This window comes from Diceros bicornis, chromosome 12 (assembly GCF_020826845.1).
Source record: "Diceros bicornis minor isolate mBicDic1 chromosome 12, mDicBic1.mat.cur, whole genome shotgun sequence".
NCBI classification, from domain to species: domain Eukaryota; kingdom Metazoa; phylum Chordata; class Mammalia; order Perissodactyla; family Rhinocerotidae; genus Diceros; species Diceros bicornis.
The window spans coordinates 70,504,930-70,517,110 of NC_080751.1; the positions used below are offsets into that span (position 1 = coordinate 70,504,930).

Consider the following 12,181-nt stretch of genomic DNA (forward strand, 5'->3'; position numbering starts at 1 on the left):
CACCGTTTTGCTCAGTATTTTAACATCTGGCTTCCTCTTTTGGTGTTAATTTTGCTTATAGGCAAAGGTTCCTTTGAAACTGAAACACTTAACCACCCTAGCTGCTCCAAGGGAGATTTAATGCAACTCTGCTTTGTACTAGTCAGAGAGATAAACTATATTTCTAGAATAAAATGAAGAGAAGAGTTAAGCAAAGAGCCTTCATGGGGAAACTACAGAAATCCTTTTGGCTGTCTGTCCTAGGGTTTTCCAGAACATTAAATGTAGGTGTCCTTTAAACCCAAGTGTGTTGATTTTTGGATCCTTAACCATTTTGTATTTGTGAGAGATGGTAAATGCTTTCAGTTAAAAGTATAATGTGAAGAAAATCTGAAAAAGATTAGTAGGGAAGGGGGGACAGGAATGGGTTTCACTGAGGTAGGGAAGTAAAATGAAGTGCTTTTTCATATGTCCCTTAACTTAGTCCTGAAATCAACCAAGGAAGTGGGTATCTCCCTCCCCACACTTTTTTTTTTCCTTTTTACGTGAGTTGTAGACTCTGACAAGTCTCATCTGCTGCCCTAGTTTCACTTACCATTTGACTGTGTTCTGATAACTACTAAATATATATTTCTGCCCTAGACTTGTTCTCTGAAGCTCCACACTCATGTATCCAGCTGCCCACTTGATGTTTCTACCTCGTTGTTCACAGGCACTTCAAATATAACATGTCCAAAATTACGTATCATGTATTCTTTGGATTAGAAGGATGAGTATAGATGATAAGGTTTAGTCTAGGAATAGGTAGGGGTGCTGGAAATTGTGGAACCAGTCTCATTGCCTAAGCTGAATTACATCGCTTTCAGCTACAGAGCCTTATGGACCAATCCAGGTTTCTTCAGAGGTTCCTTTGGGCTGTGCTAACTTTCATTTGGGCTCAAAGTTTCCATGTTACTGGTCTTGCTGGGGAGTCTTGTCCCAGGTTAAGTCTCAGCCCTAGTGAAGAGCTCTTGATAGGGAATTATTTGAGGCAGCTCATGCTCCATCCTCCCTAACTGGTATAAACCCATAAAATTAAGTTTTTAGTTCCTAGGCTCTGGGATCCACTGGCCTAGCAGAGAGCACTGCTCTCCTTTTCTCATCCCTTGGTCCTGAGGAGGGTTCACCCACACCTAGGGCTTACTGCATTGTAGCCGGGCCAGGCCGCTCTCTTGTCCTGCATGTTTTGGGGAATGCTGAAGAGCAGTCAAGTCTTACGTGTCTTCTGCACAAGCAGAATAAAAACTTGACAAGTCCTGGCTTTATCTTTTCTACTTCTGACGCCAGAAGAAGGAACATGGCACCAATAGTGTCATTTTGGGGGAACTCTTTGTACTCCATGCAGCAGAGCAGTGGAGAGTGAGCAGAATGCTGCAGGGGTTCTGCGTTACACTTGCAAGTTGTCTTCCAAGAAGATGCAGTCTATTGCAAAAAGAAAAGAGAAATTAAGTAAAAAGTCCACGAATGTTCCCAGACTCTTCTCATATGACGAACACTTCATTGTTTAAAAATTAGTTTTATCTTAAAAAAGTTGACTCTAGGCTTGATGAAAGAAATATAGGTATACTTGATGTCATTGTACCAAAGTCACTGGCCATAAAAGCTTATCCTGGAGATGAAATACTCATGTATACGTGAAGGGTGAAGTGGAAGAGGTATTAAATCTTCTGTAGGCAACTCCTCATCTGCATCCAGAAAGCCGGTTTGTTGCAGGCCTGAAGGTCCAGCTTTCTCTTTCTTCTTTGAGAACATAGAAGGAACAAAGTATCAGCTGCTTTTTACTGCTAATGTAAATGTTGAAAATCATACAGTAATGTAGATTTGCTCTCTTCCTGACTAAAATCACTATATGACTTACCAGTGACATAACTATAAATATATGGTGACAGTGCAAAAAAGTCCCATGTGAATAAGCAATGTAATTGCAAACTGTATATAGAGAACAAGATAGAATATGGAACTCAAGAGTCTTTCAGCATCCAGTTGTCCTCTTATGACAGCCCCTCTCGCAAACCTGCTTCTACTCATGTTTTTTATCTCAGTGAATGTGGTGCCACTATTGACCCAAATACCCAAGCCAGTAACCTGGGAGTCTTTTAGTAATCTCTGCCTGGATTGCCCAGCAGCTTACTAGCCAATTTCCCAGACTCTAGTCTTGTTCCCCTAAATTTTTTACTTACAGCTGTTGCCCTTATCCAAAGTCCAAAATCCTTTATTTAGTTCTGTGGCCTTTCATGACCAGACCTTTGTCTGCCTCTCTAGCCTCACGGCTCCTCAGTCTTCTGTGCCTTTCTGCACTCCACCCTCACTGAGTTGCTTTCATTTCTTGGAGTATTATGTTCTGTACTTCTTGTGAACCTCAGCGTCTGTTGTACCCTCTACTTAGAGCCCTCTCCTTTCTTTCCCTTCTGTTGGCTGCCTTGTCTTTTTGGTCTTTACCTCAATACTGTTTACCTGGGAAAGCTTCCTTAGCTGGCCAGGCAGAGGTCACTGACGCTCCTGCTGTGTCCTCCCATAACTTTCTGCGACTTCCTCTCCCTTGGCACTTGATGTACTTTATAATAATTTTTTGTGTGATGGTCTTTCCCTCAATGTCACAATATCAGAAATATATTTCTCTTTCTCTGCATTACATCCATAGTGCCTGGAAGGTAGGAGGTTTTCAATAAGTATTTCTTGAATAAATGAATAGGTGGGGTCTGGTGGAAAGGGGAAAAATAAGTGCAGAATGTGTGTTCAAGAAAGGAGGGGTGGGCATGAGGGTGGAAAAGATAGAAAAGCAGTGAGGCTGGGACCGGCCCTGTGGCGTAGCAGTTAAGTGCGTGGGCTCCGCTGCTAGCGGCCGGGGTTCGGATCCCGGGCGCACACTGATGCACCGCTTGTCAGGCCATGCTGTGGCGGCGTCCCATATAAAAGTGGAGTAAGATGGGCACAGATGTTAGCCCAGGGCCAGTCTTCCTTAGCAAAAAGAGGAGGATTGGCATGGATGTTGTTAGCTCAGGGCTGATCTTCCTCACACACACACAGAAAAAAAGGCAGTGGGGAAGGGTAGGGTCTCTAAGGACGACTAGACAGGGGAGGCCAAGTGAGGGAAACGGTAGCACATGGCAGAGAAGAGCAGGGAGGGGTGGGTAGGGGACACCTAAACAATACAGGACTTGAGTCTGGCCTTTTAAATTGTGTCTGTTGTTTTCTAATTGGTGTTTGTAGCCAACTGAAGTGAGAAAAGCTCACTTGTTTCGGGTGATTGCTGGAGCAACTTGTAGAGAGCAAGGAAGTTCTCATTCTAGAGTGCTGGGCAGCCATTGTGGAGTTTTTACAAAAGAGATTATAACCATACACTGAGCTAAGAAAGATAAAGTGGTTTAAATTTATTGAGAGATTTGGACATGGATAAAGGATAAACTCTTGGGAAGTAGGGGAAATATAAATTCTGTTGAAAAAGCTATAGAAAACTGGATTACCAGTGGTTGGAATTTTGGAAGTGAAGTGTGATAAAATAACCGAGTATCTGAGAGGTTACTTGCTAGTGAAAGGACAGCAGCCAGAGCAGGAGGTCAGTTTGTTGGACAAGGGGAGCACTTTTACCATTTGTAGTGGCTCCAGGACTTCCAATTTGAGATAATCTAGATACTAAAAGTGGATAAATTACAATTGAAACATACTAGTTAAGTATCTTAAAGTGCTTTAGCAAGATACATTTAAAAAGTGCTTATTATTGAAAATATACCAAGAGATAAGCAATGATGTTACTATTTTGCTCTTGTTTTCCCCTAGGCCTATTTTTATACATAGTTAAGATCATGCAATACGAATAGTTTTTTATCTACCTTTAATATCATAGGATAAATATTTTCCCATGTTCTTAAAAACCTGCTGCTAACAGCATTTTAAATGATTGCAGATTTTTTTTGTCATTTGAAAGTATTATAACTTCCTTGTTTCTCAGTTATTAATTTACTTGGTTTCCAGTTTTTATTCTTAAAAATAATGCAAGGCTGAACAGTGAACATCTTTGTGCTTAAAGGTTTTTTCTTCACTTTGAGCTATTTCCTTACTTGAGCCTAGTTCAGTGGTTCTCAAACTTGAGTGTGCATCAGCATCACCTGGAAGGCATGTTAAACACAGATTGCTGGGCCTCACCCTGAGGATTTCTGATTGAGTAGGACTGAGAGGAGGCCTGAAAATTGGCCTTTCTATCAAGTTCCCAGGTGATGTTGATGCTGCTGGTGTGGGGACCACACTGTGAGAACGCCTAGCCTATATAATTGACAATGAAACTACAGTATTGAGGTTAAGTTTCCCAGTCAGTAGGAGTGATTATGATCTTGAATGAAACTGAATTCATGTACTAACCTGTATCAGTAATGTTGAAGAGCTAAAGGATCATATCAGCATCTCAGCATTGAGAATCGGTGCAATTTGTGGACATAGAATTGCTATTTTGTGCAAGGTTCTGTACTGGCTATTATGAGGTAAGGTTACTGTGAATAAAACAGAGCTCCCTTTTGGCAATTTTACAATCTGTTTGTGAGATCAGACGAAAATATAACTCAAAAGTGCCAGAAGAAAGATATAAACAAAAGGCTTCAGAGGGAGGTGAGGTCATGTTTGATTGACATGTCAAAAAGTAGGAGGCCAAGAAGTAGAAGGTCCAAGAAGAGCTAGGCTTTTTTTGAGGAGTTTCAAAAGTATGACATCAGTAAAACTTCGGGTTTTCAGGCAGACAGGCCCAAGTTCAAATCTCAGTTCTGTGCTGCATTAACTTTGTCATATTATTCTCTCTGAGTTTTGTTTCTTCATCTGTAAAGTGGGGATTAATACCCTAGGGATGTTTGTGAAGCTAACATAATAAAACACTGAGCATGGTGTCTTGTAGAAAACAAACACTCAAAAATTGTTGAATAAATGGTAAGCTTCTTGAAGGTTTTTCATTGGTGCCGCTAAGCATTATAATTAGTAAGGTCAGATCACCGCCAGAAGATAAATAAAAGTGGCATAAAAGTGATTGATGCCTTCTGAAACAGCTTTCCTCTGGATTAAATTTAAAAGGAAATTTTCTTAACAGAAAATGGGTGGTACCCAGTAAGTGTGAAATTTGCTTCCACTTTATTTAATCTTATCCTCAGTGAGAACCTTGAGTGAACTTTGGTTAGATATACTTTAATCATATAGCAGCATGCCTACCCCTTGCTTTCTTCAGGTTTGCTTAAATATTCTGTAACAGTGAGGCATTTTTCCTTCTTGGATTAATCTGTATAAACTGGCCCTTCCCACTCTCTTTCTCTGCTATCCTGCTTTAATGTCCACAGCACTGACATATATTTTCTTGTGCATTGTCTGTCTCTCCCTACTAACGTGAGTGCTGCGTTAGGTAAGGACTTTGTGTTCAGGACTTAGACAAGTGCCTGGCACATAGCAGTGAACAAATGAATTGATGAATGAACCAATTGAGAATATTTAGGGGAAGTGGAAGAAGAGTATTGGGTTGATTCTTTCTTTTAAAAATGGTTTTGTGAGCATATTTAACCTCAGTAGCAATACACTTGAATTTTAAGCTCCTGCTACTATATTTGGAGGACATTCTAAGTCCAGTGGAATGATTTTGAATACCATTGCTTCTGCAGTGATATTTGTTGAGAGAAAAGGAAAACGTCAGCTCAAATATTTTTAGACAATTTCTACAGAGACTTAAGTCACCAAAATTGTCTTCCAAAAATTCTCCTGATTTTGAAAGAGACAGCCGAGTTCCTGTTGTTGAAAAGTGACTTGTAGTGGTAGCATATACTTTATAGTGTTTATTCCTGCTTTATACTAAATAAAAACTTCTTTGTGCTTGTTCTGTCTTTAGGGCAGTGCCTGTTTGATTTTCGTGGGTTCCAGGTCAGTCTGGTAAAATAATCTTGATTTTTTCCTAGGGATTAGTTTGGTCTTATCACTTCTACTTCCTGGTGTCCAGTGGATTGATACTCTGCTGTATCTGTTGAGGGCAGCAGTGATGTGATATTACCACTTTTTTTTTTTTTTTTGCTGAGGAAGATTCACCTTGAGCTAACATCTGTGGCCAATCTTCTTCTGTTTCGTGTGTGAGCTGCCACCACAGCATGGCCACTGAGGAGTGGTGTAGATCCGTGCCCAGGAACCAAACCTGGGCCACCGAAGTAGAGCATGCCAAACTTAACTGCTAGGCTACCGGGCCTGGCCTGGGATATTACAGCTTTTTTGCTCTTTGATTTGGAATATGTGATTTTTCTGTAAAAGATTTACTTCCCCAGTTTCTCTTTGCTCAGGCCATTAATACATTTGTTGCTTTTTCTTACTACCCATTGACTGATAAGGAATTGATGTAGCCCAGGTTGGCAATGAGCAGGTCGAGTTGACCACCTTGATCTTAGAAATTCTATACATAAAGACATGACTTTAATTTAGAAGTTAGCTCATTGCATAATATGATACTCTTTGAGATATTGAAATTATTGGTATCTGATATGAATATGGACTCATGTTCAGATTTCTCTAATTGTCACAAATATCTTTTCACAACTAATTTGTTTGTCCTAGAATCCAAAAAGGTCACACATTGGCTTGCCTGCTGTATTCTTGTCTGTTATGTCTCTGCCCCTCCTTTCTTTGCCATGCCATTTATTTCCTCAAGAAATTGGGTCATTTGTTCTGCAGGAATTCTAACATTCTGGGTGTGGCTGATTGGTTCCTAAGGTTGTTATTTAATTTGACAACATCTAATCCCTTGATGTTTTTTTAAAAACTGGAAGTTCGATCTTGATTAGAGTCAGGTTAGTTTGTGTTTTTTTTTTGTTTTTGGTAAGAATACTTCATAGGTCCTGCTGGGCACGTCATAATGTGTTATATCAGGAAGAGTTTGTCATCTGACTCTCATTTTAATGATATATCAATTGATTAGTAGGTTTAGTTGTTAATAACCTTTTTACCTTTATTTCAGAAAAGCTTGATTCTTTGCTCTCAGACTACGACATCCTCTCTTTATCCAATATCCAACAGCACTCCGTAAGAAAAAGGGATCTGCAGGCCTCAACACATTTAGAAACACTACTGACTTTTTCAGCCTTGAAAAGGTAATTTGAATTATTCATAGAAAAATGTTGGGGCATTGGGGGACTTGGTTTGGCAAAAGCAGAAAAATAAGGGTGTTTACTGAAGTCTTAGGAAGTTACATTTTAAAGATTTGTAATTGATATAATTACAGTCTGTCATGATTCTTATATAATGTATTGCTTATTCTGAAATTTATACTGATGAATATTAAAAAAAGTAAATGGGTATTCCAAAGGTGTTAATGATGGTAATATGTTTATGGAATTCTAACAAAGAATTTTAATTAATTGAATAATTATAAATCTTAAAAAACCTTAAGTTTTTTGTGCTGCCTTAGAACCATCAAACGTATACTAAATACTGCCTTTATTTTTGTATATGAAGACACTGAGGTTTAGAGATAAAGGATTTGTTCAAGACCCCACAGCCTAGTGGTGAGCTGGATCTAGAATTCAGTGCTCTTTCTACATTGAATTCCTCTTGTGTCATAGTATAAATTGATAGATGTGGTCTATTTGGGCAATAATTTTAATATCTCTTATGTTTTGCAGATGTAAATCTGTTAGGTAATTGCAGGCCTCTTTCTAGTCTTTTTAGGGAACTTAACTAATATCAAAAAACAAACACAGGGAGAATATAAATGAGCTGAATTATTCTTTATTCATAGGAGAGGCCTTCTCCAACAAGTATTTTTAAAAATAAAAGTAATGTATGCACCTGGTTTAAAAAACAAGGTACACAGGGTGTGTGAAGTTTTCACTTCTTCCTAACTCAGTCGCTCTTTCCAGACCCAGAGAGGATTCCTGTATAAACTTCCAAAAGATTTTAATGCATGATTTTTTGCATATAAATCTGTGTATGTGTAGGTGATATAGATAACATAGATTTACCTCATTTTTAACAGCTGCATAAATATTCCTATTGCATGGAATTATAACAGTTTATTGACTAGCACCCTGTAGATGGATATTGTTTAACCAAAGTGATTTTTTTTTCCCTATAACAAGCAATGCTCCAGTGAATATCTTTGTATATATACCTTGTCTAGGTATTTTTATAGGATAGATTCCTGAAAGGAGGGTGGGTCAAGGATATACATATTATAAATGTTTATTGGTATTACTGTGTTTCCTCCTAAAGATGTTAGGCCAATTTATTCTTCTATCAGCAGTATGTGAGTTTACCTATTTCCTGTTACCCTGGTCATTACTAGGTTTTATCAGCCTTTAACTTTTGTCCCTCTAAAGGGAATGGTATCTCATAGTTGTTTTGATTTTCATTTTGTGTGAAATTGAGCATCTTTTCATGTATTTGTAAGTCATTTGTTTTATTTTTCTGTGTCTGCCTTTTCATCTCCTTTTACCATTTTTCTGTGGGGTTATCCTTTTGGTTATTGAATTGTAGTAGCACTTAGTATATTTATCACATGTGTTAGTGATATTTTATGCAAATATTTCTTACTGTATCTATTTTTATTTTTCCTAGTTATTGCTATCATCCTTAGATTATTTTTGAATAATTTCTTTCTGTTAGATTTTCTGTCAAAATATTGCAATATTGGTTATCTAGTTTCCAAATCTATAGCAAATTTGAGCACAGTGGTGATAATAGCTATAGTTTATCAGATGCTTATTTTGTGTAATTTACTGTGTACTTTACTTAGGCACTCTGCATATATTATCTCTAATTCTCACCGTACTATGCATACTTTTTTTGTGTGTGTGTGAGGAAGATTAACCCTGAGCTAACATCCGTTGCCAATCCTCCTCTTTTTGCTGAGGAAGATTGGCCCTGGGCTAACATTCGTGCCCATCTTCCTTTACTTTATGTGGGATGCCGCCACAGCATGGCGTAACAAACAGTGCATTGGTGTGCGCCTGGGATCCGAATCTGCAAACCCCAGTCCGCCGCAACGGAGCATGCGCACTTAACGGCTATGCCACCGGGCTGGCCTTGCATACTTTTTATTATTCCTTATTTGAAGACCAAACAAAAAAGCACCAAAAAACATTGAGGCTCAGAGAGGTTAGGTAGCTTGCCCCAAGTCACTTAGCTAGTAAATGGAAGTTAAAGGATTTAAACACAAGTCTGACTCCAAAATTTGTGTTATTTCTCCTACACTGATGGGGAGTTTGGTGAAGGAGTAGATATAGTAGCAAGAAATGAGTAGGACCAAAGGAAGAGAGGGGAAAACTATAAAATGATAAGAACTTGAAATTTGGCTTTCTGGGTTTCTTTTAAAGGTAGATTTGAGGTGGCTTATAGACTCCTTGCTATAGGGGCAGATACTGCCATAACCTTACATACTTCTCTTTCATGTTTCATAGATCACATTGATTCATTAAGAAAATGTTAAACAAAATCTGCTTATTATCTTCTCTCTGTGTAAAAAAGCAGAGAAATTTGTAATTTATTTTACAGAATTTCCATCTTAAATGTTTATGGGAAATGTATCTAACAGTATGAGAACTTTGTACCAGGTACATTAGAATAGTTTATTTCATTTAACCCTAAGAACCATTCAGTTAGTGGGTGGTATTATTTCCACTTGTAGATGAAGACACTTAGGTTCAGAGGGTAAGGCCAAGATCAAACAGCAAGTAAGTGATGGAGGCGTGATTTGAGCAAGGGTTGTCAGACTCCAAAGCCCATATATACCTTTCCTTTATGTTCTACTATGTTATTGAACTTAAAGAAAAAAAATTGGGATACCTGAAATGATCAGTTTGTATAGGGCTGAACTTAACCTATGTGAAGCTGCATGTGACTTGATGGTCATGGTAAATGATTAGATTTTGTGTTTTTAGATAGTAGTGGAAGGCAAAGTAATTTAAACCAAGATCATAAAATTAAATTTGGATGTGACTGTTAGCAGTTGAAAAAGCATGGAAACATGTATGATGAGTTAAAAGTAATTTTATGAAAAAAAAAACTTCGAAATTTGTCTAGAAGTTACATTTCCTCTTTTTCATAAATCAAGAAATACTGTTATTTTAAAGTAATGAAAAAGTTACAGATAAAAGTTACAAAAGTTACAAAAAAGATACTTTTTTGCTAATGTTATGATTTTTTAAAAAAAGATATTTGTTCCTCTTAAAAGTGAAATATCTCAAAGTTTTAGGAGGGGGCTAGAACTGATAAAGATTTGAAAGTGATATATACCCAGCTAAATGGATCATTAAAAATAGATACGAGGTACAGACTTCCAGTTATAAAATAAATATGTCATGGGTATGTAATGTACAGCATGATGACTATAGTTAATAATATTGTATTGTGTACTTGAAAGTTGCTAAGAGTCGATCTTAAAAGTTCTCATTACAAGAAAAAAAATTTTGTAACTATATATGGTGACAGATGTTAATTAGACTTATTGTGATCATTTTGCAATATATACAAGAGATAGATATGAAAGTAATATTAATTCAGATGGATTAATACCAGTTTGTAGTACTGTAAATCCTTAAATCAGAAGTCAGGAAGGTAAATGAACATGTTAAAGGAAATCTGTAAGTACATGACTTCACATAATTTTGGGAGGGTAAATTGAACTATAAATTCTAAATTCTGACTGATATCCTGTTGGAGGTTTTATAGCTCAAAAGTGAAGATTGGAAACTCAAAAAACAGGGATTTTACCATCACTTTGTCTTTATCTTTACAAAAGAGCAGATTAGTGTAGAAAACAAAGAGTGCAATTCCAGTGATTTTTTTTTTCTGGAAAGAACATTAAGTAAAAGTAATATTGAGACTCCTAGAGAGGTCTAAAACTAAATAATAAAGCATTTATAATAGAGATGCTTCCCCCCCCCCCAGAGTTCTCAGCATAACTGATGGGAGGAACATCATAACTGGGAATGTGTGGGAAGGCACGTTTTAGGATAGCAGGAGAAAATGTTCCAAGGTTTTCTGAAATAATGTTCTATTGTCTTTTTCATATGACCATTAAAAAACCACAAGGAAACTAAAATTACCTTGTTATGCTCAAAAAGTTAAAAATATTTGTTGCCATGGAGACAGTCCTAGTCTAGATTCTTTCTGGCAGTTTACACTTATGCAAACCCGTGGGGAGGTAACATTTCATATTTTCAACACCACAGCTGAAAAAATTTGTTCCTGTAGCTGAGATGAAACACATACCTTTCTTTATCTCTGGTGTTCGTGGGCACATTGGAAGGGCTCTGTAAATAATAATTGAAAAATTCTTGTTCACCATGCCTACTTTTTATGTGAGGACTGAAACTTGTAGAAAACAAAAGAATATTAAGCCAACTAAAGAACTAGAGTGTGTATTTTAATGTCTCTGTTGGATACCTTATATTTATTTTCCTCATGGTAATTGTGGATTAATTTTTTTCAAGATAAGTTCTCTTTAGAAGGAGAAGAAAAGCATGAATGCTTTTAAATGTAGAAAGTAGCATATATTTATTTTGCACAGGACTAAAACCAGTTTCATTGCTAGAGGCATAGTACAGGCTTTTGAAATAAACCAAGTTCAATTTCCAGTTTCACCATTTACTAGCTGTGTAACCTTGAGTATGTTGATTAGCCTCCAAGCCTCAATTTTTACTGTAGAAAGTGGAGATAACATATACAGAGCATCTAACACTGAGTAGGTGTTCAGTAAATGGTATCTAATAATACCAGTTTTTTTTTTGGAGGAAGATCAGCCCTGAGCTAACATCCATGCCAGTCCTCCTCTTTTTTTTTTTTTGCCAAGGGAGACTGGCCCTGAGCTAACATCCTTGCCCATCTTCCTCCACTTTATGTGGGACGCCGCCACAGCATAGCCTGACAAGTGGTTCGTCGGTGCATGCCCGGGATCTGAACCAGGGCCTCCAGCAGCAGAGCGTGCACGCTTAACCGCTACGCCACGGGGCCGGCCCCCTAATAATACCAGTTTTTAATAAATTTTTAAGACAAGCAGGCCTTACACTATCCAGATGTGTGTGTTTTCTTGTCTTTGAATCTTTTTTCCCCCAGTTCTAGTTTCTTTTGGTCTGCCAAGGTCTTACAACTAAAAAAATTAGTCGGTTTGTCTTTACAGGAGATATTATGCTCTATGTACCTAGTAAAACAGTAGTTATAA

The 12,181-nt window shown here is 37.6% G+C and overlaps 1 protein-coding gene across 2 annotated transcripts in view; it reads left to right on the top strand.

The window, feature by feature from the left end:
• ADAM17 (ADAM metallopeptidase domain 17) overlaps window positions 1–12,181 on the top strand; it is a 52,891-nt gene that overhangs the window by 3,328 nt on the left and 37,382 nt on the right. For both annotated transcript variants that reach the window (XM_058551822.1, XM_058551823.1), the window contains exon 2: window positions 6,980–7,112. In XM_058551822.1, the coding sequence (XP_058407805.1) occupies window positions 6,980–7,112 (133 nt within the window). The remainder of the gene's footprint in view (window positions 1–6,979; window positions 7,113–12,181) is intronic.